General features: G+C 43.7%; 3 protein-coding genes across 5 annotated transcripts; 2 read left to right on the top strand and 1 right to left on the bottom strand.

Moving 5' to 3' along the window:
- Window positions 1-57: 57 nt before the first annotated feature.
- On the bottom strand, window positions 58-4,170 carry olah (oleoyl-ACP hydrolase). Of its 2 annotated transcripts, none has more exons than XM_083679816.1 (8): window positions 3,975-4,170; window positions 3,204-3,295; window positions 2,924-3,054; window positions 2,594-2,732; window positions 2,269-2,368; window positions 1,975-2,144; window positions 806-888; window positions 58-323 (listed from the first exon to the last, which is right to left on the bottom strand). In XM_083679816.1, the coding sequence occupies exons 3-8, from the start codon at window positions 3,051-3,053 to the stop codon at window positions 181-183; spliced, it is 765 nt and encodes a 254-aa protein (XP_083535942.1). In that variant the 5' UTR covers window position 3,054; window positions 3,204-3,295; window positions 3,975-4,170; the 3' UTR covers window positions 58-180. The 2 variants fall into 2 exon arrangements, with proteins under 2 accessions (XP_083535942.1, XP_083535943.1); XM_083679817.1 differs by having other exon boundaries at window positions 3,215-3,295.
- A 37-nt stretch (window positions 4,171-4,207) lies between these two features.
- Window positions 4,208-17,993, top strand: ago3b (argonaute RISC catalytic component 3b). Of its 2 annotated transcripts, none has more exons than XM_083679801.1 (20): window positions 4,208-4,470; window positions 4,621-4,911; window positions 7,284-7,455; window positions 7,586-7,706; window positions 8,259-8,467; window positions 8,953-9,089; window positions 9,544-9,678; window positions 10,146-10,233; window positions 10,885-11,032; window positions 11,314-11,433; window positions 11,567-11,710; window positions 12,476-12,609; window positions 12,973-13,157; window positions 13,339-13,498; window positions 13,644-13,734; window positions 13,953-14,147; window positions 14,520-14,654; window positions 14,825-14,926; window positions 15,173-15,372; window positions 15,779-17,993. In XM_083679801.1, exons 2-20 carry the CDS (start codon window positions 4,893-4,895, stop codon window positions 15,885-15,887), a joined length of 2,604 nt encoding a protein of 867 aa, XP_083535927.1. In that variant the 5' UTR covers window positions 4,208-4,470; window positions 4,621-4,892; the 3' UTR covers window positions 15,888-17,993. The 2 variants fall into 2 exon arrangements, with proteins under 2 accessions (XP_083535927.1, XP_083535926.1); XM_083679800.1 differs by having other exon boundaries at window positions 12,443-12,609.
- Window positions 17,994-22,197: 4,204 nt separating this feature from the next.
- Window positions 22,198-26,376, top strand: tekt2 (tektin 2 (testicular); the record flags this gene model as incomplete). The annotated part of the gene is made up of 9 exons (XM_083681200.1): window positions 22,198-22,353; window positions 22,631-22,756; window positions 23,059-23,264; window positions 23,377-23,520; window positions 23,823-23,937; window positions 24,367-24,474; window positions 25,276-25,419; window positions 25,707-25,786; window positions 26,175-26,376. The coding sequence occupies 9 exons, from the start codon at window positions 22,198-22,200 to the stop codon at window positions 26,374-26,376; spliced, it is 1,281 nt and encodes a 426-aa protein (XP_083537326.1).
- Window positions 26,377-27,871: the final 1,495 nt, after the last annotated feature.

Raw genomic sequence — 27,871 nt, 5'->3', positions numbered from 1 at the left:
TACTCAAGTTCATTTTCATAATATATTATACAGTATCATATTAAAAACAAGTTTTCTTCCTTTTGTTAGAAATGATCTGCACAATTATTTAAAAAACTATAATACAGTTGAAATGTTACTTACTAACACCTTCACAGCCTTCATACAAAGTTTCACAGCATCTGTGGAATCATGATAACATTACAAGTAGTCCATTTCTGCGGTCTCCAGATGCTTTGTGATGTAATCCAGTATGATTTTCTCATTTGCTGAATCTTTCAAGTAGAAATGGGCACCCTCTAGCATTTGCACGTTGAAATCTCCAGCTGATATGTCTTTCCAAGCTGAATGAACGGAAAAATAAAACGATATTGAAGAAATAAGACATTTCAGGCTTAATGAATGCTGAAAGAGAGGAGTTTTCTAAACACCTCAAATAATGTCCCTGAGCTTATGACCTCTATCACACAGCATGGGACTATTCATTTCCACTATCTAAGATATATGTGCAGTACTCTTTTTTTATTTTAGTTTTTTATATGTTTTTAGGGCATTTCTGCTTTACTGGGATAGAGACAGTAGAGATTGACAGGAAGGATAGGTGAGAGAGAGGAGGGATGACATGCAAAATATGTCGAGGGTCGGAATCGAACCAGGAACCTTGCGATTATGTGGTATGTGCCTTAGTGTGCTACGCCACTAAGCGCCCCAATACATGTGCAGTACTCTAACTGTACATAGCTATGCAATATGTATCCATCATGTGGGTGTTATGTGAAAGACATCAAATGAAGAGCTGCCATACAAGAAACATCAAAGCACTGACCTTGTAAGTCATGTGGAATGTCCTGCTTTCCATCAAAGCATGTGACTGGGCAGCATAAGAGAGGACCTTCTGGCCTGGTGCACCTGGAACACAAAAACAAAAACATAATCTAACATAATCTGGGGTTATAATATAACAAATGTGGTAGTGCTTTATTTTATGGCCTAGAAATTATTTCTCGGTAATGGGGGATTCATTGAAACAAATACCAGAAAGAACCAATTGTTACAATGCAATTCCATAGTGAATTAGTGAAGAGACAGCAGTGGTAATAGGACTGTAAAATAAGGTATAATAAGGTCATTTACATTTCACATTTACATTTATGGCATTTAGCAGACGCCTTTTTTTCAAAGCGACTTATAACAATTCCATTTGTTTAAGTAAGTGAATCATCTATCCATCAGTCATCATAAGAAAAAGTAATCTATGCTAGGACCAGGGGCCATTGGCAGTCACAATGCTAGAAGAGGGAAGAATTACTTTTTTTTTTCTTTTCTTTTTTTAACAGGAGAAAAATGTGTACAGGGGGGTAGTGGGGATGAAGAGGTCTTTAGGAGGGACAGTTAAGATGTAGTTATGCAGTTATACTGTAGTCATGCTGTTACCTTTGTCGTTTTTAGGTAATTAGTAGACTGTGACATAAAGAGCTAACAGACATGTTTATGCCAGATATTACCTGATTACCTTCGGATTCTCCACCCTTTATCCAGAAGTGTAACCCTCACACATTGGACTGTCTGCAAGCATGACTAGAGAAAGTTTACACTATATCCCTCTGTGGTCCTCTGTGGCTCAGTTGGCAGAGTATGGCACTAACAACGCTTAGGTTGGGGGTTCGATTCCCGCTGGGATCATACATACTGAAATGTATGCACTCACTGCAATGTAAGTCGCATTGGATAAAAGTGTCAGCTAAATGGCATATATTATCCCTAACACCAGTCCATTCCTTTAACAATCCAGGAGGGGGTGTAGTGTATGAGTGCACACATCAGTAAAAGGGTAGATAATCTGACCTCAGCCATATATATGACAGCCTCAGTGGAGGCTGGTGGAGGTATAAATGGGAGGACTGGCATCGAACACACACATTTAACCATTCCATTCCATGCATTACAATGAGCCTGACCTCCGATTTATACCTCCACCAGCCTCCCCTGGCCTACCTGTAGTTCTCCACTACGTGGAGGTCAGCCTTCAGGGCAGGCAGGAAGAGCTTCAGCACCTCAGGGTTGGCCAGCAACTCAGGGGGCGTGCCCCCAATCCTAATCATCCACTGGAGGAACTCCTCGTCCGATAGGTCACTTCTCTTTGGGGCGCGAATACGTGTCTCTGACTAGACATTAAAGGAAAAAAGAAGGTTGATTGATCATTGTGGCCAATGAAACAAATGGCTTTGTTGTGTAGGTTATAGCCTACTGTGTATTCTGCATTCTTTTTCCATGGTTAATATTACTCACATAAGGTGCAGAGGCACCAGACAGGAAGATGTGAACTGGCTCCAGCTTGTGGACTCTCTTCAGAGCATCTGCGACAGCAAAGCTGGTCATGGCACCAAAGCTATGATTGTGAAGCAAAGGTCAAAAGTGATGAGAGAAATGTAGTGGAGAGAAATGCAATATCAAGCAGGGGGACATCATGATGTTGATTAGTGTGTATCAGAGGAGGCTGGTGGAGTTAAAAAAAAAAATCTAATGGTATCACGCGTGTTTGACCCCATTCCTTATTCCGTTCATGCATTACAATAAGCCCATCCTCCGATTTCTAGTGATATTCTGGTCAGACCTGTGGCCAAAGAGGGCGAACGGCTTCTCCTTAAGCACTGGCAACAATGCATTTATGACCTCATCAACGATCTGCTGCATGCTCTGAAAGAATGGCTCTTTGGCTCGAGCCTCCCTACCAGGGAGTTTAACAGCATACACTGGGAGAGTAAACAAGTTTTAATGAATTAGTCATCCATACTGCACAGCTATAGTGCGTTTACAAAACTGTACATGATTTATCTATTTATTTAAGTAACAATCAAGTCTGATGCTCATAAACTCTGAATATGATCAACCAATCTATAATGAAATTCAATGAAGCAATCATATTTTGATAGGATAGGTTTACCTTCAATAGAGCTGTTGAGGATTTTCCCCCAGCGTGCATAATGGATGGAGCCTCCTCCTGCCCATGGGAAGCATATCAGCCTGGCCACAGCATCAGGCTTCTTACTGAAACAGTTGATCACCTTGTCCATACTATTTGACAAGAGAAGGGAGGAAGATCCATAATTCATAACTATGCAGTACAGTTTTAAATTAATTTCAACAGGCAACAGATAACAATGTTAACAAATTCTTTAAAAAAAATTAAAATAAAATTGTGGTTACATTTGTATCATAAATACCTGTCAGTTACCTAAAGTACTATAGTTCCTTGAATTCCAAAACTTCCTGGTTATCCTCTTCTTCAGGATCTGGTTAGTAGGGTGCAGTACTGCTGAAATGCAGCAAAAGTGCCATCTATTGACTTGAGTGTGGTACTACTACTGTAGATAAAGTGTCCCATTTCTCTACTATTCTCTTGAAGTGTGCACTTGTGCCCTACCCGCATGGATTTTAAAGGAATGGATTGGTATAAGATTGCCGGTGAAGACCAACACAATGTTAAAAATCCATATGGGGAAGTGCATTAGTACACACATCAGGGAAAGAATGGAGAAATGGGAAGCAGAACAGAAAACCTTCCTCTTTAAGATTGAGATTGCATCCCAAATGTACCACTCTCATGAAGTGTACACACAGTGCACTCAGAAAGTATTCAGACCCCTTAACTTTTTCCACATTTTGTTATGTTACAGCCTTATTCTAAAATGGATTCAATTAATTTTTTCCCTCATCAATCTACACACAATACCCCTATGTGATTTAAGTTTTTTATTTTTAATAAATTAGCAAACATTTCTAAACCTGTTTTGGCTTTGTCATTATGGGGTATTGTGTGTAGATTGATGAGGGGGGGAATGAATTTAATCCATTTTAGAAGGCATAACAAAATGTAGAAAAAGTGAAGGGGTCTGAATGCACTTGTATGTGCACTTTCTTACATGGATTTAAAAGCAAATGGTGTAGGCATGGTCTTAAGAGTTTCAATCACATCTCTTTACACTAGTCCATACCTTTCAAATCCACAGAATAGGTGCATAGTTGGAATTCAGCGACAGCGGAAGCAAGCGCAGAGTTTATTAGGAAAGCTTTATAATTACGAAACTAGGATAAATAATGAGAGCCTGATGTTACGCAACTAGATTAGGTCACACTATGCACATGGCAGACAAATCTATGGTACAAAAACGTTCAGACACCTGCAAATGTACACAAGATGATCTAAACATATGTATATATTCCTAGCTACAAGGCCATGTCTAAAGCCTATGTGCAAAATGAACAAAATTCTAGGAAGTGACGATGTTTTCTGAAGTTGGTATTTCCTGTAGGATTTCCCTAACTGGAGGAGGAGGGAGAGGGCGCAAGAGGAACGCTGAAACTGGTTGCAACCAAGATATCACCGGGTGAAACCCCGATTTGCCGGCAGAACAACACCCAAAGAGCGGCAGAAATACCATATTACCGGTCCGAAGAACACGAGACAAACGTTAAACAGTTATTATCCAGGTAATTATTCAAGTGGAACGATTGAGATAGCTAACTAACTAGCCTAAGCTAACGTTAGTGAAACATTTCACAGACGAGTGCTGTCGACCGTCCGACTCTCTAAAATATTTACAGAGACTTGATAGCCTTTGAAAATATTTCTGATTTCAGCTGGGAACAATTCGAGCTCTAAACGAACGGAAGGGGAGACGTCGTCCAACTTGTGTCGGTTGACAGCTGCGACCGAGGAAGGGAGGACCTCGGCTCCGGCTAAGCGGACCCCCCCAAGCGGCCCGGTTCCACATCAGCGACAGAAGCCGGGGTGTCGGCTTGAGTAAGTCGTTGGCTAGAAAGCCTCCAACCCTGGAGCGACACCGCTGAATAACCCTGCGCCGAGATTTGACTATTGGGAGCCGGGGAGAATCCGGACAGAGACCTCATGAATGGAAATCGGAACTTCAGGTACAAATGTTATCAGTTTGTCAACATATTGACAAGTCACAAGTTTTGAGGTTTATTTCGCTTTAAGTTGTTGCCATATTACGGCTGAAACTGGTGTGGTTGTTTTATCAGAGAAACTAGCCATTAAAACGGAATATTATACTAGTCACAATGATGTCTAACCAAGTGTTAACAATATTATAGATACGGCTATCTGTACCAATTTGTCTATAAACATAAACGCACTTTCAGCCAAGCTCCTACCCAGTAAATTGTTTTGGTGACCGTTGTTACTAAGGACGGTTTACCAAACGCCATGTGTGAATCCAAAACCACAACCAGTCTCACTCGTTTTGTCGACGTCATTCTTTGTCGCCTGTCAGAGGCAGGTGGCAAAACCGTCAGGTGTGCGTCTTTAACTCGAGCCAGTGAGAGACTGGTGTCACGAGTAGGCAGAACGCAAGAAGAGCTGTGTGTGTATGGGGTGGGTGTCATGGATACAGTAGTTATTGAATGCACACTCTTACCTCCCTTAATTACCAATCAATTTAGCATGACAGGCGTACAACGTCAATTTACTTATGCTTAGGGGCATCTTTGTTTGAGAAATGTGTTGGGGGACTGCACAAAATGGCATTTTTACTTTTCATGGCTGTTTTTTTATGGGCTGTTTTTGGCTAAATCAGAAACATTTTATGCCATATTTTCCCCCTAAGGAATGACAGGCGGGGGACCTGGGCCTACTAACTAGGGTACAGCTGCATTTTGCCTCTCATTTAGAAACGCCATTAGTAGCAGCATCTGTTGTTTTCTGTTTAGGCTTGATACAACTTTCAATACAATTATAATCTTGGAGGATGATCTGTGTACAAGCTAAGGCAGCACAGTGATTAATAGCTAGACTAGAGGTCTGTAGATGGTCTTTCAACCCACTATAAATATAGAAGGAACAAAGTTGTCTTCTTTAACACCTCCACTCTTGCCCACTCTTGCCCACACAGTTGTTTCTTGTGGAGTCATGTAATCAGTACAAGTACAGAGTAGAGCGATCAGCCTAGTCTAGGGAAATTGTCTGTCCGAGAGACAGAAAGAAAAGTGATGGAGTTAAATAAATCTGGACACACCTGTTTTTCCTCCTCCTTGTCAGTATGGTCTGCGTTGCCATGGAGAAGTAGCAGCCACATGGGTGCTGTTGGCATAGCGACGACACATGGGAGAGAGAGACACAGGGGACAGACATCAGAGTACAATCTCACTCTGCAGCTAGCACCTTGCTACAGCTGGCAGGTTGTACCTTGTTACAGCCTCTCACCCTGACAGACTGGACTGCCTCACATTTTCCTTCCCCTCACCCTTATATATATGTCTGTATTACATTTTCAAGAGTAGGTCTCTGTGACTTAGCCTATGAGCAACATAACATTTGAATGAGTCCTTGATGTGGTTACCACCAGTTTTCTTGTTTGTAAACACAGCAAGTTGGCAGCATATTTTTTGAGTTACGTGTTGGGAGATGTTTTGTGAGAATCCACTGTATAGGCTAGGTGCCAATTTGTGTGTGTGTTTTGTATGTCATTCAGTGTAGGTAGTGCTTGGCTCCTCTGACTCATAGCTGTGGTTGTGTGATGTCAGAGTTGCCGGATTTGTTTCCGAGGAGGCTGTCATGAAAGCTTAGCTAAGTTGGCGTGGTGTGGCAACCGGCTAGGCTAAATGTCATCACAGAAACTTTTAAAGTGCCAATGTGCCATATTAGTGGGCAATAATACTCATCCCCTTTCTATTTCATCACCTTCGTCTCGCTGTAATATGGAACAAATCACGTTTATCCTTGTCCTTTTAACCTCTTTTTTCCTCAGCCATTTTAGAGGCCTACAAACCCCTTCTCAAGTCACCTCCTACTTTGCTCTTTCCTCCATACAGTATCTACCACTTCCTATCTTGACATTTCCTGCCTCTCTATTTGCACTTTGACTGCCTCTTCCTCCACAGCCTCTCTCTATTTCAGAAGTGTGGTACACAAAGCACTTATGAACTGTACTGGCTGGCGTGGTTACACTTTCACCACGTGGTTACTGTAACAGTGCTACAAAGGACAATGTGAAAAGACAATATCAGAGCCAGCACAGTACGGTTTTGGGTCAGCCCTCTAGTGTGCAAAAAGTCCCTTCTTTTTTAAAATATGTTTTAGGGCATTTCTGTTTTATTGGGATAGAGACAGTAGAGATTGACAGGAAGGATGGGAGAGAGAGGAGGGATGACATGCAAGACGTGTCGAGGGTCGGAATCGAACCAGGAACCTTGCGATTATGTGGTATGCGCATTAGTGTGCTATGCCACTAAGCGCCCTGCAAAAAGCCCCTTCTAACATTCCTCTCCCCTCCGTCTGTGTGTAGGAGATGTTGGGGCCCTGGCCCTGTTCACCGTGCCGCGGCGCCCTGGCTATGGAACCATGGGGAAGCCCATCAAGCTGCTGGCCAACTGCTTCGAGGTGGAGATCCCCAAGATGGATGTCTACCTGTATGAGGTGGACATCAAGCCAGAGAAGTGCCCACGCCGGGTCAACAGGTAGCCCCTCAACACGCTGCCTGAAATGTGGAAATAATATTCTGACTACACTCCACTTGCACCAGGAAATGTACCGTTTATCTGTTTTGGAGAGTTGTCATGTAGGGTATGTCTCTCTGGTGCACCCTAGGGAGGTGGTGGACTCCATGGTGCAGCACTTCAAAGTGACCATCTTTGGGGACCGTAGGCCAGTTTACGATGGGAAGAGGAGCCTCTACACAGCCAACCCGCTACCAGTGGCCACTGCAGGGGTGAGAGGCACAGGACACATATGCCCACTTTGTGATGATGCTGCCAGTGTCATGTTAAGATCGGGGAGTTTTTCCTGTGGTCAGGTCATTCTGGAAATATGTCCAGAACACTTGCAGACACTCCAATCCAACCAAAAATATTATGACAGAATCCCGCTGTAATGCACTTTAGCATTTTATTGTCATGGTAACACAATCCTAAAGTGGATTACAGTGAAGTAATGTGACTTTTCATTTTATTCTGTCACAATACTAGTTGGTTTGCAGTGTCTGCAAAGTGTTTTGGACATATTTCCAGAATGAATGGCCCAAAATATGACTACGTAACTATCTAAGGAAGCAACATATGTAACTAAAAACTGTCTGGGCAACTACAAGCCAGGGCCAAACCAGTGTTTATTTTTGGGGTGGAATATCCCTTTATGTGTGAATTAGTATGTACTGTATATGTCAGAAGGGATGTGCTATGTGTCAGTAATGGGTGTATGGTATGTGTCAGTGATGATATTCTATATTTCCCACGAAGCTATAACTTCTTCTCTGTCTCTTCAGGTGGATCTGGATGTCACTCTGCCAGGTGAGGGGGGTAAGGATCGTCCCTTCAAAGTCTCCATCAAGTTTGTGTCCCTGGTCAGCTGGCACATGTTGCATGAGGTCCTGACTGGTCGCAGTGTACAAGAACCGCTGGACCTGGACAAGCCTGTCAGCACCAATCCTGTGCACGCTGTGGACGTGGTCCTGCGACACCTCCCCTCCATGAAGTGAGTCCCCGCCGCACTGGACAGCGCTAGCCTAACAGATTTCAGCTGTTCACTTAGTTTGTGTCCATTTGGAGCTCCTATTAGTAGCTTTATGCAACTGAAGAAGAAGAATACTTTATTGTCTATTACACGGGTGAAGCAGAAATTTGACTTTTTTCATACCGCCCCCCGAAACGCACACATGTAGCACATCCGCAGAGAGGTGAGCAGTTTAGGTGCCTTTGCTGAAGGGCACAACGGCAGTGGTAGGCACATCTCTCACCCTCCCATCAGCACAGGAGATCGAACTACGACCTCACAGTTACTGGCCGGACTCCCTAACCTCAAGGCTACCTGCCACCGTATAGCATGCTATTCTGTCAGGATGTGGGTACAGTGTATCCAATCCATCCACCCTTTAGATTCAGTCCATCATTAGTAGAGTAACTCAATGAATGCACTGGCTGGGAAACGTGACTCTCTGTCTTTCTCCCTCCTCCTCTCAGGTACACCCCGGTGGGTCGGTCCTTCTTCTCCTCCCCAGAGGGATATGACCACCCCCTGGGAGGGGGCAGGGAGGTGTGGTTCGGCTTCCACCAGTCAGTGAGGCCCGCCATGTGGAAGATGATGCTGAACATTGATGGTGAGCAGTTTGTCTCCAATTACTCAATGATGCAGCATCTGTAGCTTGGCCCGTAACGTGTTTGTGTCTGTAGGCTGGGTTCTCCCCAAAGGAATGTAAGAGAGGCCCTGCGTCACCTAAATATCAGTTTAATTTCAGAGGAAATGATGTAGTAGGAAATTTCAGAGGAAATGATTTAGTGATGATAGAGTAACTATCTTTGATCGCCGATGACGTTGTTAAAAGCGAAAGTGTTCCTCAGTTTATTGTGTTTTAGCTTAATTTTGACATGAATAAACGCAAGTTGGTTTTCATCAATCCAACGACACCAGAACAATTCTGGAGAGAACCCTGATAAGTATAATATAGAATTTTAACCGTCACAGATTGGTCATAAGCTACAATTTGGTATTCTGTTCTTTTAACGCCTCCGCCCTTTTTCAACTGATTTTATTTCACCTCATTTCCCCTCTAGTATCAGCCACGGCTTTCTACAAGGCACAGCCGGTGATCCAGTTCATGTGTGAGGTCCTGGACATACACAACATAGATGAACAGCCCCGCCCCCTCACCGACTCCCACAGGGTCAAGTTCACCAAAGAGATCAAAGGTACGATGACATTACCACGGCAGCAGCAGGAATACTACAGGGATCATGTTTTGTCTCTATCCAGGTTTGTCTTGGTGGCACTGTAGTAATAGAATAGTGAAAACTATCAGTATTACTGAACTGGCTATTGGAACCTTTAAGAAACATGTACTCATTACTTTTTTTAATAGTAGAGAATAGAGTACTAAACTGTAGTTTAATGGTAGAGAATAGAGTACTAAATGTTTATTCCCATTCTGCAGGTTCAGTTATCCCCCCCCCCATGACATCTGACATTATTACACATTATTTGCACTAGTACTATTGTCACTTTTTTATTACTCTTATTGTTGACCTGTTGATTGTTTCTGACTGTTGTTGTTGAGCGAGGAGCAAGATCCCAATGCATTTCACTGCGTCAATTACAGCTGTATGCGATGTTCGTGACAAATAAAATTTGATTGATCTCTTCCGTGTTCTGTGCTCAGGTCTGAAGGTGGAAGTGACCCACTGTGGAACCATGCGGAGGAAGTACAGGGTGTGCAATGTGACACGGCGACCTGCCAGCCACCAGACGTAAGTTCCTACCGGGTCAGAGAGTGACATGTAGAGTCACTACCTATCTTCCGCCGTGGATTGAAGACCCATCTCTTCAGGCTACATCTTAACTGTCCCTCCTAAAGACCTCTTCATCCCCACTACTCCCCTGTGCAAGTTTCTCTCCTGTAAATAAATTAAAAATAAATAAATAAAATTATTCCCTCTTCTAGCATTGTGACTGCCAATAGCCCCTGGTCCTAGCATAGATTACCTTTTCTTATGATGACTGATGGATAGATGATTCACTTACTTAGACAAATATAGGTGTTTTAAGTCGCTTTGGATAAAGGCGTCTGCTAAATGCCATAAATGTAAATGTAAAAATGTACATGCATGTCTGAACCTGGACGTAAAGTCCTGCCCTCAGGCCTGGAATTGGTCTTAACTGTGACTGAGGTCATCAGAAAGACAGTTAAGTGTTTCAATATTAAGAGGCCGGTCTTCCAGAACATAATTAAACCTAGCCCTGGACTAAAAAGCATTTTCAATAGAGAATCCCATTGAAAGTGTAATGTAGTATAGGGCCAGGCTTAGTCTGTCTGGGAAACTGCTCCTATACGTAGATAACTAAGCATAACGCAGCAAAACCAAGCTTACACCTCCATGTTTTTCTCCCTGAACCTCCAGGTTTCCCCTGCAGCTTGAGAATGGTCAGACGGTGGAGCGTACGGTGGCCCAGTACTTCAGAGAAAAGTACAGCCTGCAGCTGAAATACCCCCACCTACCCTGCCTACAGGTGGGGCAGGAGCAGAAGCACACCTACCTGCCCCTGGAGGTGAGCCCCAATACATATACTGCTCTCTCAACCACTGGCTGAATTCCAAATTTACCCCTAGCCCCTACCCACTAGATCAGATCATGTAGATCTGAGAGCATTGGATAGGTATAAGCAATCTCGCCATAATGCTCCATCTATGCAATCCTCTCAGATTGACAGGAAGTGGCTAGGGAGGAGGGGCTAGGGGTTGAATTTATCAACTGTGCTTAAGGTGTCAGCTTAAGCACTACCAATTCTACTCTGCGTGTTTCACATGACTGTACTGTGTACCTGTGCAGGTGTGCAACATCGTGGTTGGCCAGCGCTGTATTAAGAAACTCACAGACAACCAGACGTCCACCATGATCAAAGCCACCGCACGCTCTGCCCCAGACAGGCAGGAGGAGATAAGCAGGCTGGTAAGTACTGTAGCTCCCCCGGTGCCTCGGAAGATGTATAACTTCAGAGTTAACTGAGTCTATACATTTTCGTGCAAAAAATCATCCGCTCCCATCTTAACGACTTCTTCCCCCTGTTTCCCAACTGTCGTAGGTGCGTAGTGCTAACTACGAGGCTGACCCGTTCGTCCAGGAGTTCCAGTTCCGCGTGCGAGATGAGATGGCTCAGGTCACGGCCCGCGTGCTTCCTGCCCCCGGGTTGCAGTATGGCGGCAGGGCGAGCTCTGAACACTTCATGGTACCTGCCCGTTTAAATCATGCTTTATTCGCGTGTGTGTGTGTGTGTGTGTGTGTGTGTGTGTGTGTGTGTGTGTGACTTAGCCTCTCCATTCGCTCTGATTTTCAATCACTTCGTTACTCTTCTTTCTACGTTTCACAAACGCTCCACCACTATCACCACCCTTCCTTTCTTTCTTTCTTTCTTTCTTTGTCACGCTCAACTCTCTTCTCTCCCTCTCCGTGATTACCCCTTTGCTCGTGTGGCTTTGCCGGAGCGCATGTCGTTGTATGTATCTGTGTGTTGATTGGAGAATGCTTTTGAAGCTGCATAATAATAATAATTAAGATTGGAAGGGATCCTTGATGTCACAGACGTGTACTGCTCTCCCATGTTGAGAATGTTCTAAGCCTGTGTTATCACTAGATCTCTGTTTGTCTTCATGTCCTGTATGCACGCTCGTCAGTTGACTGTGTTTGTCTTGCTTGTGTGCATTCCAGCCTATCCTCATGTGAAGTATCCTGACACGCAGTATCTCAGAACCAAGCTTTTAGGAAGGTGCTTCGCGGCGAGCCATCAGTGTTTTTGTATATTGTGTGTGTATATACTAGCACCACGAGCTAATGACGGCCAATCAGTCAAATTCTGTGTGTGTGAAGCAGTCTGTGTGTCAATCCTTTTCTCTTGATACAAACCGAGTCTCTGTCCCTATCTGTCTGTGTATGTACTGTACTGTTTGTGTGTGACCGCCAGCCCCAGCAGATCACTCCTGCGCTGTCGTTGCAGAACCGCACCGTGGCCACGCCCAGCCACGGCGTGTGGGACATGAGGGGGAAGCAGTTCCACACGGGCGTTGAGATCAAGATGTGGGCCATCGCCTGCTTTGCCACACAGAGGCAGTGTCGCGAGGAGATTCTAAAGTGAGTGCTGTGTTGGGTCTCTCTCTCTCACACTCCATAGGGGCCGGTTTCACAGACGAGGCTTAAGCCTAGTCCTAGACTAAAAAGCATCCGCATCCAGTGGCAATTTGCCATTGAAAGTGTGAATTAGTCCAGGACTAGGCTTAAGCCTTGTCTGTGAAACTGGCCCATTGTGTCCTTTTCTGAACAGCTCAACTCTCCGATCAGTTGTGTGTCAATATAATTTGCGGATGTTCTGTTGGTTATACGTCTTGTTGGTGTATTCCCTTTTACCCCAAATCAAACACTTTCACCAACTTCTGTGCTTTTTTTCCATCTCTCTCTGGGTTCCTCATCCCCCTCTCTCACCCTCCGTCTCTCCAGGGGTTTCACTGACCAGCTGCGTAAGATCTCCAAGGATGCTGGGATGCCCATCCAGGGCCAGCCGTGTTTCTGTAAGTACGCCCAGGGAGCGGACAGTGTGGAGCCCATGTTCAGACACCTGAAGAACACCTACGCTGGGCTGCAGCTCATCATCGTCATCCTGCCCGGAAAGACCCCGGTCTACGGTATGGGTTCATACACTGTACTGTTTAATACCATTCGATTGATAGATGTTTACATTACGATTTATGAATCATATTTAAAATGCATTGATTTTAGTTTTATTGTATTTACATGTCCAATATACTGTGTGTGTATATACATTTTGCCAGCTACTATAAATGCTTGCGACTCTGTCCCCCACAGCTGAGGTGAAGCGGGTGGGAGACACTCTCCTTGGTATGGCCACCCAATGTGTTCAGGTGAAGAACGTGGTGAAGACATCCCCCCAGACCCTCTCCAACCTCTGCCTGAAGATCAATGTCAAACTGGGGGGCATCAACAACATCCTGGTACCACACCAACGGTGAGTAGTAGTGGTGGTGGTGGAGGTGGAAAAAGTAGTAGCACTAGAAATAGTAGTATAGAGTGAAAGAAGTAGAAGAAAACAGCACCTATTTGTATGGTGCATGTATCTGATGTTTCTCTCTCTGTACCCCCCCTCCCCCCAGTCCGTCTGTGTTCCAGCAGCCTGTGATCTTCTTGGGGGCTGACGTCACACACCCTCCAGCAGGAGATGGAAAGAAGCCATCCATTGCAGCGGTACATCTCAGCTTCTCTGTCTGGACTTGGCTTTCTCTATTTAGTCATTAGTAGTTTCTGAAATTCTCCATCTCTCTTTCTTTCTCTGCTCGCTCGCGCCCTCCCTTCTCTCCCTTTCCCTCCCTTCCCTCTCTTCCCTCTCTTTCTCCCTATTTTTTCCCCCCTTCCCTCTCTCTCCCTCTTTTTTCCTCCTTCCCTCTCTCCTCCTCTCTCTTCAGGTGGTGGGCAGCATGGACGCCCACCCCAGCAGGTATTGCGCCACAGTGCGGGTCCAGCGCCCCAGGCAGGAGGTGATCCAGGACCTGGCCTCCATGGTGCGGGAGCTCCTGATCCAGTTCTACAAGTCCACCCGCTACAAACCCACTAGAATCATCTTCTACAGGGACGGGGTGTCAGAGGGCCAGTTCAGACAGGTCAGTTTGTTTGTTAAAACACCTTCTAGTTAAACCCTCTGGATGATTACCCTGAATCTCATGAGATTGATCATGTAATGACATTCAGGATGTGTGTGTATATATATCTTTTTTATAACTACAATATAATATAATATATGCCATTTAGCTGACGGTTTTATCCAAAGCGACTTACATTGCAGTGAGTGCATACATTTTTCAGTATATATGGTCTCAGCGGGAATCAAATCTTCAACCTATGCGTTGTTAGCACCATGCTCTACCAGCACAGCCACAGAGGACCTGTACATGTACATGGCTACTTGCCCCTTGAGTTCCTTTTCATCACAGTCTTGCTGATGTGCCGACTGAGTGCTGTATCTCTGTGTGCAGGTGCTGTACTATGAACTGTTGGCCATCCGAGAGGCCTGTATCGGCCTGGAGAAGGACTACCAGCCAGGTATCACCTACATCGTGGTGCAGAAACGCCACCACACACGCCTCTTCTGTGCCGACCGCAACGAGAGGGTGAGTGGCACTATGTGTCCCTCTCTTGACTTCTGCCAGGGGTCATTGTTTGCTCAGTTCTTGCTTTTCCGGTTCTGAATGCAAAATGTCTTCTGGAGTGCCTGGAGGTACTGCACATGTGGTGTTCAGTTGTTATCCCTGCTCATGGTATGTTGGTGTCTGTCTGGCAGGTTGGGCGGAGCGGTAACATTCCTGCTGGCACCACCGTGGACACAGACATCACCCACCCCTACGAGTTCGACTTTTACCTCTGCAGTCACGCTGGAATACAGGTGCGTTTCAGGACCATGGTCTGACCATGACCAGATATATCCTGCGTCCCAATTCTCTGCCTGTTACCCTGAAGTGTGCCCTATAAAAAAAATTATATGGCAACATATATGACAGTAGTCTGTTCACGGGCTAGTGTGTACCTGTATCTCACCTGCGAATACATCCCTGTACCCCTGTAACCCATTGGTGGAAACCTACCTGGACCCCACCTGGGTGGGACTAACCTCCACCTCTCCCCCCTCCAGGGTACAAGCCGGCCTTCTCACTACCACGTCCTGTGGGACGACAACTGCTTCACTGCTGACGAGTTCCAGCTGCTCACCTACCAGCTGTGCCACACCTACGTACGCTGCACCCGCTCCGTCTCCATCCCGGCGCCTGCCTACTACGCCCACCTGGTGGCCTTCAGAGCCCGCTATCATCTAGTCGACAAGGAACATGACAGGTGAGGAGAGAGAGACTGTTGAGTTAACAGCCCTGCTGGAATCCACATCTGTGAGACGTGTGCGATACGCGATAGACTCCTGTTTCAGTCAATGTTACCTGCTACACCAGCGTGTGCTTAAAGCGCAGACGTTGTGTGGCTACTGTTAAATTACGGTGCAAAACACTATGGACATTGTAGGAGTCAATCATTCTGACTCATTACTTCCTGGTCCGATAAAAGGCTTTTTTCTTGCTTGTTTGCTCTAATTGTTTTTAATTTAATTTCCTGGCTATTTAGACAACAAAGACCACTTATTGAGTTGTGGTGACAATCTGTGAAATGTTCCTTTTTAAGTCAAATGTTTTATTTCTCTCTCAATCCCTTTCCCTTTCTCTTTCTCAATCTCTCTCTCACACACTCCCAGTGCGGAGGGCAGTCATGTCTCTGGGCAGAGTAATGGCCGGGACCCCAGTGCGCTTGCCAAGGCTGTTCAGATTCACCACGACACACTGAGGACCATGTACTTCGCCTGAGAGCCCCCCACAACATCCCACCCAGTCAGCCTGTGTGTCCTAGTGGGCTTCTGCCTGGTCAGTCATTCATTGCTCCCTGGGGCCTGGAGCAACCCTGGTTGCTGACAAGGAGATGCCAAGTTGCTACGGATATCAACAACCAACCAGAGGGGATTACAGCCACGTTATGCAATATGGAACCAGCCAATCGTCTCGGAGCGCCCGCCCCCATTTTTACTCTGCTGTATTTTAATTCATCATGGATTTGTACGCGTCTCTGATACCGCTCTTCGAGCTTGCTAGTCATGTTCTCCTCGCCTTACAGTTTTGACAGCAGCTCAACCTTTTTTTCTTTTGTGTTACCTTTAACAACAGAGTATAGAGAAGAAACAGGGAACTGAAAATGATGATATTGGTGCGTGAGGGAGCAGGGCATAGCAGGTGTACGTTAGGGTTTAAGAGCAGGGCATATCCTCCCTGCTGGCTTGCCTGCCCATGGTGGTTCATCGTCTAAGTTGTCCTTTTTATATGTTTCCATCAACTCGTCTTGACGTGCGTTTTTCGTGTTCCCTATAAGTATCTGATTGTCATGGCGATGCCTGTTTGTTGAGAGTGTGCTAGGGAACTCACAGCTTTGCCCATTCTCACACGGCGAGCAGCTCTACCAGTTACTCTACAGTACTCTCCCTTTAAGCCAACGGTGACTTAACTGCAGTCATAGCATCAGACGGTTTAACTCTTGAATTGCTGCTCTCTCTATCAATATCAACATTGAAAGAAATATATATATTTTTGTCTTTTAAGTACAGCCACATACAGCCATTGTTTGAAGGGATTGTCAGGCACTTGATGCCTGCAGTACCAGAAGCCAAGACTGGTTAGCTACATGTAGACTAGAGTACGGTTAGTATATCAACCCACGCCACATAATGGACCTCCTTATATCTCTGTACAGACCTCAACGTAGTACAGATTTTTATATTTCAATTTCCCTTTGTGTTTTTATTTCACCTGCTATTTATGAGATTGATTTTTTGTTTTTTCATTCACTTTCAGCAATAGCACTGTCTTGTTTGTCAGCGACCATTGGGGGTTTTTCTGGTTTTTAAGTAAGGAACTGACGAATTATGTTGTCATGAATTCCTTCAGTGCAATAAGCCGTCAATGCAGAGGCCAGGTTTCATGGAGAACATTATGATTGGATATTAGGACAAAGGATATGGAATGTCGTAGGAGTAAGCTGTCCTCAACATTCTTTGATTGTAAGGATCGATGCCACAAAATACCTACGTTCTGATTGTAGGAGTTGTATTCAGTAAATGGGATGAATCATGACAAGTGCCTGATTTGGGTGGAAAAAACAATTGAGAGTAGTATTCTAAAATCTATGTTTATTTGGGTGCTTCCGATAACGCATTTAGTTACAGTCAAATAATCTCATCAAACCATACTGTAAGAATAATATGCTGTCCAAAACAGGGGGTTAGATAGCATAGAGTGGCTTCATCGATTCAACTTCATGATTTACAGTACTTTTGAATAGAAATGTGAATTACTTGATATGTAGGCTGACCCAAGTGAAGGTGAGGACAGTCAACTCTGTTGTCTTGTCCATTGTTGGGCTCTGGTGAGACTCATTTTGCACTGTTAAAGTAAGCCTTCATATTTCAGTTTTATCAAGCCGGGTTTGGTTTTTTTGCATTTTACTGAAGGGCATTGTCTCCCTACGCCTTGCTGTGCAGTAGACTCCAGATGAGGCCTTTGAGTTTCTTCATGTTCCACTTGGACCAATCCAACGTGCCTCGTGGGGGGGGGAGTGGGGGAATTTGGGTCTGTATGGGGCTTGGTGTAAGTGGTACGGGCCTTGTGTAGGAGACGGTCGCTCCTGCTCTCACTGCCTTTGCAACAGCGGCAGCGTTGTTGCATGGCGCTCGACCGCGCTTGCTGTCCTAGCCACGTGTTATCAGAACCACACTAGCTGCTATAATACATTTTATTTCATACATATATATATTCATACAAAGCGAAAACTATAATAATTATGACAACTTACTGCACTTAAATATATACATGTGTTTAAGGTTGAACACAGGCCCAAGGTGCTGAGATGTGTAGTGTGTCTGAGGGGGGATGGGGATATGGGGGGGGGGGGGGGGGCGGCATCCCTTGTTTTTTAGTGGGACATTATGAACTTCATTTGGTGTTAAGTCCGGATTTAGAATTAGAAATGGAGAGGACTCTCCTACGATGACATGATGGGACGCAGGCTTTAATTCCCAGAGGGTACGATTGTGAAGTAACAGTTTGCGGCAGAACCCACACCGTTGCAGGCATCAGTACAGCTAGTTAGTACAGCTAGTTAGTACAGCTAGTTAGCCCCAAGGAGTGTGTGTGTGTGTGTGAAGTTCAAGCAAAATGGTTACTTTCCTGATGTCAAGAATTACCAGCATTTGATTTTACTTGAAGAACAAGCGCAAGTAGGATCCGATCTGCAACTGTGGGCGTATCTGTAGCTACCCTGCTCGTGTGAATATTTGACGTCTGTACAGCTTTAGTACAGGAATTCTATCCATTCATGTTGCCACGGAATTGACCTCTCTCGGGCCCTGTTGGCGGGGTATTGCATTCAAGAGGCGGGGCATTGTGAGCTTATTTAGAGGTGCAGGGGTAATACAGGCTCCCCCAGGTGATGCCCTCATCCTTCTAAAAAGCTGCCTTCTCTCATGTTATTCTGAAGCATTTTAAATTCTGAATGGAGATATATTTGTATATTTAAAAAGTATATGTAATGCACACCACTTATTTTTGCTAACAAATTCTATGAAAAAAAAATAGAACAATAATGACGGTGATAATGATATAAAACAATAATAATAATAATAATAGTCACTAATAATTATCCAAATTTAATAATGCAATAGACTGATATGTAGTTTGTTTGTTCCATGTGAAAGCGAAACGTGTGTTCTACCGAAGTATCTGCTGCATCGACCTGCTGTGTGGGGATAGTTGTTATTGGGCCAGGTGTTGTGTTGTGTTGTGTAGTGATGGGATGAACCTCCCCCCCATTTTTCCCCATCATCCTCCTTTCATTGGACTAACCATCTGAAGAGCAGCTTCCATTCATGTTATGGTCGTGTTTGAGAGCGACTACATTGCAGTATGTCTGCATGTGCTCCAGATCTTCATCTCAGAAACCACATCAGTGTAAGGTAGCCTGTAGAATCCCGCTCTTCTGTGCCAGACAACTGCAGTGTAGTCAGTCTCAAACATGACCAATGTCCCTTTATCTCACAGAACCTAGTCGTGTAGACTCTGAAGGCAGTGAATGTGACCTAGACTGTTATTGTTTTCACACATGTCCTGCTCCAAGTGAGATATTTTACATTTTGTAATGTCTATCTAAAATCTTGTTGTGGGGGGTGGGGTGAAGGTTCATCCTTGGACACAATAGTCTGTAGACCGTGCCTTTCCTGATGGTGCTGAAAACAAGTCAATCAAAGAAGAAATCTTACTTTCAAAACATTGAGGGCAATATGCCCATGTCTACAAGTATATATTGATGCGTGTGTGTGTGTGTGTGTGTGTGTGCACGGGTGTGCACGTGTGTGTGTGCGCGCGTGCGTGTGTGCGCGCCTCTGACATATGCCAAGAACACAACAATATGCAGAGCTTGTTAGTTTTGAGGTGTCAGGACCAAAAATACGTGGGGATGGTAAGGTAGACGGGTACTCACGTGGCATAACCCACAAATTAGCACTTAATTGGGCACCAGGGGAAATTTTAGACTGCCACTCAACTCCTTAGGTGACAAGCAGCTTAATGTAGTGTTTTATTTTTTAAACAGACAGCAATATGTAAAGTACAACTGACTGTTAGGTCAGGCTTGCTTTCAAAGAAGTCTTCTTTTACCTACAGTATCATGGTATTGTTTTTGCCATGATTTCCTCATAATTTATACTATTAGTTTTAAACCACTCCTCATGCTCTGGATTTCACAGAATGTATGCATGAGAAAGTGTCTTTTCCTCGCCTTTGGTGAAAGGCTTTGACGTGTTACAGATTTACAAGTTTACAGATAGATACCTAATACAGTGGTCCAGTTGTGTTTCGTGAGTGCCCGTTTGCCACGGAAGAAAAAAAACTATCCGAACCCTGCACCTCTACCGTGGTTCGCTGCATATCATACTTCATAAGAAACAAATGACAAATATTGCTTTGGTTAAAGTTAAGTGCTCAATCTTTGCCTGATTATGGACTTGTTGTGACACTTTTAGAACGTATCATTGTATGTAAAGAAAGACCTTTCTTGTCTTAACACTCATCTGATCCTGGTCCTATGTTGAGCCTTTTTATTTGGTTGTCATATTTAATTGTTGATGTTTTAATAAAGTACTGTATGTATGAAACCTGTGTTTTCTGTATTACATTTATTTAGGGAATAATGGATTATTTTCTGCCCTCATTGATTATGCTATTTTTATTACACTTGTATATAATGTTGTGTAAAGAGATTGTGGTTTCCAGGCAGTAGACCCATAAGAGTCTTGTTTAATTTGATCAAATCTAAGGGGCTTTTTCAAAACAAAGCGAAAAAAAACTACAAAAAAAAACAGGTGGGTACAATGTTTCACCGAGTCAAATAAGGAAAATGTGTTTGCATTATTTAGTCATAATAGACATTGTTACACAGCAGTAAGCCTAATCTATACCTTTGTTGCGCCATGTTACAGTAATACCCTTGTCATTACTGAAACACTTTAAACGACTATTTGTTGAACGTTGCCATGGCATTTTAATTATTTAGTGCCTGCGTGTGCCTGGTTGCGTATGTGTGTTACCTGGAAACGGTCTGCAAGAGTTGTTGAGGGACGGTTTTGGACACAAGTTCAGAGCCGCCGCTGAAGACATCACAATATCCGGAAATATTCGAACTTTGGGTAAGTAAATAGAACGCTATGAATGACCACGTTCGAGAGTTCTGTGGTTTAGTTAAAACCAAGGCATTTTCTTTTGTAATAGCGGTGTGAAAATTGGCATAAGAAGAATGAGCAAGAACAATAGTTGGACTTACTGAAGCAAGACCACTAATAAAAGGCAGCATTACTCTATAATCAGGACACCTGTGAATAACCCAAAAATATTTTCCATAGTTAATTAGATTAATTTTGCATACCTTTTCTCTGCTACAGTGCCTTCGGAAAGTATTCAGCCCCCTCCACATTTTGTTGTGTTATAGACTCAATTTAAAATGGATTAAATTAAAAGAATTTACCATCAATCCACACACAATACCCCCAAATGACAAAGTGACAAACACTTTATTTTTATTTATTTTTATTTATATTTCAGTAAAATCATTAAAATTGAAATACCTCATGTACATAAGTATTCACACCCTTTGCTATGACACTTTTAAAATGAGTTAAAATGCAAAAATGTCATCAACAAATCACTCAATAAGTTAAATTGAGTCCATCTTAATGCAATGATAACACTTCATGTAATTTTGGAATTAATTTCTGTATCTAAGAGGGACTCATTTCAACTTATTGAGTGATTTGTTGATGACATTTTTGCATTTTAGCTAATTTTAAGAGTGTCATAGGAAAGGGTCTGAATGCTCATGTACATGAGGTATTTCAATTTTAATAAATGTACTGAAATTTTCATTCTGGGGTATTGTGTGTGGATTGATGGCAAATTCTTTTAATTTAATCCATTTTAAATTGAGTCTATAACACAATAAAATGTGGAAAAAGTGAATACTTTCCGAAGGCACTGTATATGGCCAACAGTCTATTCAATTTGTCATGAACCTATTCTTGGCATTTATTACAATCCTCATTAGTATCATCATTAATAATAACCTCTTATGATTATCAGAAATTCTATTTTCAGTCTGTTACAGGGGATAAATAAACATGTTTAACATGATTACTGTTTCAGTCCCTGACTACAGTCACTGTTTCACACTTTTAACAGCAAGCTTCCTGCCTCGTTTATGTGAAATTCCTGTTTCACAGCTTGTTCGGCAGCACAGCTTAATGTTTTCAATGTGATGTTTGTGAAGGTTATGTAGAGTTCAGTTCTGCCTAATATAGCTGGTCAGAGTTAGTGAGTAAGGCAGTTGGCTCATTTGGTTGTGGGCAGAGAGGCTAAAAACGCTCGTGTCTCATGACCTAAGCATGACCTCACCCAACATTTGAAGGTCAAATAATAAGCCCATATCTGTCCCACATCATGTTAACAGAATTATCCACTCATCTCCTGTCACAATTACATGTTTGTTTGTCTCCTGTTTGTTTCAGTCTCGTGAGACACAGCAAGGATGGCTACGCTCAGTGCAAAGCCAGGTCTCAGGTTCAGTGTCTCAGACTGGGACACCAGTAACAAGCAGATGTCTCATACAGCAGAGCACAGGAGACACATCTCACACAATATACGCCAGGAGGGCAGATCCCTGCGCAATGAGACAACCAGTAAGGTAAGAGATTGAGGTTTTGTGTAATAAATTTTTTTAAAAAGCATAATCATTTGGATTTTCTATCTGAACAGTAAGATATGTACAATAAGATAGATACACACTAAGGCGTGTACCATATCATCGCAAGGTCCCTGGTTCGATTCCGGCCATCGACATATCCTGCATGTACCCATCCTTCCTGGCAATCTCTACTATTTCCATCCCAATAAAGCAGAAATGCCCTAAAAAAAAAAGTAAGCTCATTCACACTCTCTCTCTCTCTCTCTCCCTCTCTTAGACCAACTGGGATAAGAGTGACAGCTCTCGCAGGCTTAGTGACAGGATCCGGGACATATCCCGCTGGAAAGAGACTTTGGAATCCTGTGCCTGGGATGTGGACAAAGAGATGAATGCTCTTACCCTGGTGAATTGAAAACACTTAGTAAACTCTTAACTACAATCTCACTGCCATCTTTTCTTTTTTCTCTTTTCTATCTCACTGAACAAATGTTGCTCATACATTTCACATACTATAGATCATATCCAAAAGGTGACATTGAGTCTCCCCATGTGTATACTGCTATGTATGTATGTATGTATGTATGTATGTATGTATGTATGTATGCGTGTGTGTGTGTGTGTGTGTGTGTGTGTGTGTGTGTGTGTGTGTGTGTGTGTGTGTGTATGTATGTATGTATGTATGTATGTATGTATGCGTGTGCACAGTCGAAGGAGGAGACGGAGCGGGCCTTGGCCGCCACAGCAGTGCCTCTGGAGGTCACTGTCGAATGCCTGACCCTGAGAGAGGGTCGCCGTGGCAACGAGCTGGTCAGCGACCACGTGTTGGCGCAGCTGAAGAAGGAAGTGGAGGTGATCGACGGGGCACAGCGAGTGCTGCAGCAACGCATCGACAAGGCCTTCGAGCAGCTGTGGTAAGAAAGAGTTGGGGGAGAATGAGAGCGCACGAGGAAGGGAGGGAGAGGAGAAGGAGAAGTTTACTCATTAATTTGTCAAAGCCCTTATACAGGACTCTTCTCTTCTTAGTGTTCTGCAGGAGTCCCGTCAACAGCTGACCCATGACCTTCAGAACAAGGGGGAGGCCCTGGACATTGACATGTGCTGCCTGTCACTCACCGAGGGGTCATCTGAGATCTCCCTGAAGCCCAACCCTACCCGCATACCCACGGGGTGAGCTGGAATGAGGGTGTACATCACAGAGAAATACCTTCTCGAAATACTAAGCAGTTTCAACGACTATACCGATCATGCCCTGTCAAATACTCTTCTTTATTAATCTTTAATAAAGTCAGTGGCCATTCGCCATCATGTAAATTATCATCTAACCATATACTCTATCTGCATATTTATGTTGGCATATAACGTTTATTTTTTGACCCATGACAAAACATACAATTACACCATTTGCTTTTCAACTGATTGTACCTGAGCTGAATATACTGTACCTGTATTGTGAAAATGTGCTGTTGCAGTTCCACTACGCCCCAGCAGTGGGAGCAGTTTAGCCAGTACAATGTGACCCGGGCTCAGGAGGAGATGCAAGTGTCACTACAGATGCGGGAGGACATGAGTGTGACCAGGTTACAGGTGTGACAGGAGAGAGGGCCGGGGGAGGGAGGGAGGGATGCAGGGGAGGGGAGGAAGCAGGGAGGGGGAGGAAGGGCAGAAGAATTAGGAGTAGCATTGAATGGCCAACCCTAGTCTCACTTGCCATTAGTAATAATGGGCTCTGTACACTAATCTATATACCATGTGTATATATAGATCATGTATATCGATCATTGGGTCTGTGTTGTGACACAGTGCGAAGAAGATGCAAGGCCAGCCTCAATAGCACTCAATAGCACTGAGCAGTGTGACAGCTCTCAATTCCTTTGTTGTGTATAATGTCTGATATGCAGTATATTTTATATATTTGAGCAGATATTTCCTCAACATAGATATTGTTATGATGTGTGGGTGTAAGTGTACAGTATGTACCTGTGTGAGAGTGAAGTGTGTCTCTCTGTCCCTCAGCTGCAGAATGAGCTTGAGGCTCAGCGAATCGCCACAGAGTTCACCCTCCGCAAACGCACTCACCACCTAGAGCAGGCCCATGACGAGCTGCAGTGGCAGCTGAAAATTGTGAGTCCTCCAACTCTTAATATAGTCCGGTGCCAAACCCACCCGAGCCTTAAAAGTTATCAGTAAAATCTTAAAATCAATTCTAAAACTAACAGGTAACCAGTGTAGGGAGACTTTACTTGAGGTGATTTGGTCTCTTTTCATAGTTCTTGTTAAACGCCTAGCTGCAGCATTTTGGACTATCAGTAACCGTGAGAGGATTTCATGTTGGCAGACAGACAGCCAAAATTGTCTGGTGGTATGAGGAGAACCATTTTAAGGCAGTGTCTGTAATACCTACACAATATCTAAGGCGGTTTAGTAAAATGGTTGTATCAAAGGCTTCACTAAGATCAAGAAGAATTAAAAATGGAACACTGAATCGGCTGCTAAAAGTAGGTCCTTTTGTGACTTTAAGTAGAGCAGTTTCAGTGCTATGATCAGATTTCAAACTTTTAAAATAAAAAATATATATATATTTCTATCCAGATATCTAGTCAGTTCATTATAGACAACCTTCTCTAAAACTTTGGATAAAAAGGGGAGTTTAGAAATGGGTCTAAAATTGTTTAACTGATAATGATTGACAAATGATTGACAAATTCTCCTTAGCCTTTGAGCAAAACCCCAATGTCTGTATGTAGCATGTGCCATCATGGTACTACCGTGGTACAATGTGAATTGTACTGATTTGAAGTCATAAAGTGCATGAACTTGTGTATACTGTATATAAAGGCAGTGCATAAATAGTGCATGACTCATCAAAGTGTAGCCAGCATCATCTGATCATTATCTCTGTCTCTTGCTACCTCTGTCTGTCAGACCCAGGATGAGATCACAGATCATGAGAGCGACATCCATGGGTTGGAGAGTGACCTCCAGGCGAAGATGGCTCCACTGAAGCTGGTTCACACCCGTCTGGAGAACAGGACCAAGAGGCCTGGGGTGGACCTCTGCAGGGATGAGGTACACCTGGACTAGCCCATATGGACATACGGTTTATCAATGTGTTTGAGTATGGTTTCCCAAAGTGGTTGTGCGTGCGTACGTGCATGAGTGTGTGTGTGTGTGTGTGTGTGTGTGTGTGTGTGTGTGTGCATGAGTGCGTGCTTGCGTGTGTGCAAGTGTGTGTGTCTGTGTGTGTTTCTGTGTACCTGTATGTGTCTCTGTGTGTCTCTGTGTCTGTGTGTGTGTGTGTGTGTCTTAGAAGTCTCTGATTGTCAGCCTCTGATTGGCTTCTTGTGATTCCCCAGGTTCAGTATGGGCTTGTGGAGGAAGCCAAGCAGCTGGATGCTACCATTCTGGCTATGAAACAGAAGCTGGCCCAGGCACAGTGAGTCATGTCTTAGTAGTGTATCCCACTAAGCTAAGGGGAACCCCAACACACCATTACTCCTCCTCAGTACATCTGATAGCCGTCCACCTCTTCCTTTCAAGACTCTTATCTATCCTCTAGCATCTGCTTCCGCAATCCTATCATGCAGTCTTAAGTCTCTGCTATAAGTGTTCTATTTATTTGCACATTGCAATAAAATCAAGGGGTGAATATAAGATGATACAAAAGCAGAATAAGTATAGTATAGTGTTATACGACTATGCCCTCATACTGTCAGACATCTTTTGATTGCTACCATCCTGTGTCAATGACAATAACCTATCCTGTGTCTCCCCCTTCCTCTTCCCCTCTACACCCCCCCCCCCCCCCCCACATCCCCACCCAGGCACTCCCTCCAGACTCTGCAGCTGCACCAGTCGCGCATGGTGGAGGATCTGTCCCGTAAGCAAGACGCCCTCTCTCTGGAGCAGCGTAGCCTGGAGGGCCGTGGCCGCCTCACTGCCGCCCCCCTCACTGACCTGGCCCCTGGTGCCGTTGTTCCCCTCACCAACTCCAGCGGGAGACATAACCTGGAGCTGCTGGCCTAAACAACCAGATCCTCAGATCCTCTGTCACCGGGAATTTACACATTAAAAATGTGTTGAAAATGCCTGTTTTAGATTGTAAAATTGTTTGCAATTCTACCGTTTATTGTAAGTATTTGTAACAAATTGGAACAGCAAATGGAACGTATTATTTGACATTTTCAGTAGAGCAGCCAGTCTTACACCCATAGACATAAGACGTAATAACGTTATATTCTCACCTCACATTCCTGTACCCCTCTCATTGTCCATGTTGACGGCTTGGTCCCCTGTGTTATGCTGTTGTCATGGTTTTAGAGTCTGTCATGCTCTGTATTGCGGTGCTCCTGATAAATACTAAGAATGTTTGCACATATCTGTGATGTCCTCTGCATGTTTCATGATACATCATCAAACAGTAGCATGAAATCAGTCAAATTGTGTCATCAACTGAACTCTGTTCATGTATCAAAAATAAATAATCATATTAATCAGGCAAATAAACCTTTCAATAATCCTTTAATTTCCCTGGTCCTTTCTTTACCTAGATGTGTCACATTACATGCGTGATGTTATACATACCTTTGGGATAGATTTCATGAGATACACAGAGGTTTTGTTTTGCAGAGAAGGCAGTGATCACATTCAAATCAAATCAAAATCAAATCAAATCCAAGTTTATTTGTCATATACACAGAACACAACTGTAGATGGTGCAATGAAATGCTTAGGGCAAACTAGCTCCTCAACAGTGCAACAAATGAATAATAATAATAATAAATAGAAACAATAGCATAAGGAAGTATTTAGCAGCAGAAACAACAATAATAGTGGCGTGGGTAGTCATGTCTGATTCATGCGTGTTATTTAAGGTCATCTACCTTTATTGACCATTAGCATTAATGACCTTGTTCATGCTCCATCCATCCATACATGTTTTGTTTGATCAGCAGAGGCTGTTTTGAACAGCTTGGGGAAAATTACTAGCATGTGAACTTTGTCTCGAATGAGGGGTAGATAAAAACAAGGTAAACACGCACAGGAAACATCATTGATAACAAACCACCATAACCGCCTCACTTGGTTGTAATGTCTCCAAATGTGGCTGTTTGAGTCAGATGGTGTTTTTAAGAGAGGAGGAACGAGAGACTGATGGGCAGATTTCTTGCAATCCTTTTTCTTCTACGCAGCACAAAAGATATATCAGAAATGATCCTCTGTGGCTCAGTTGGTAGAGCATGGTGCTAACAACGCTTAGGTTGTGGGTTTGATTCCTGCTGGGAACATATATACTGAAATATATGCACTCAATGTAAGTTGCTTTGGAAGAAGCGTCAGCTAATTGGAATATATTATTATTATATTACAGAAATGTGTTTTGATATCTGTAGGCATAATATGCTTTTTTGCCAATTCTTTTTTTCATAGGATAGGACAGCACATTTTTCCATGTCTCCCTACAGTAGAATGTTGGCCTAATAGAAGTCCAGATCAGGGGATGTGTGCCCTGTGTAATTTG

The sequence above is a fragment of the Argentina silus genome, assembly GCF_951799395.1.
Source record: "Argentina silus genome assembly, chromosome: 11".
Classification (NCBI taxonomy): Eukaryota; Metazoa; Chordata; class Actinopteri; order Argentiniformes; family Argentinidae; genus Argentina; species Argentina silus.
Note: the sequence above shows the minus strand (reverse complement) of the source record. Positions and strands in the feature narration are given on the sequence as shown.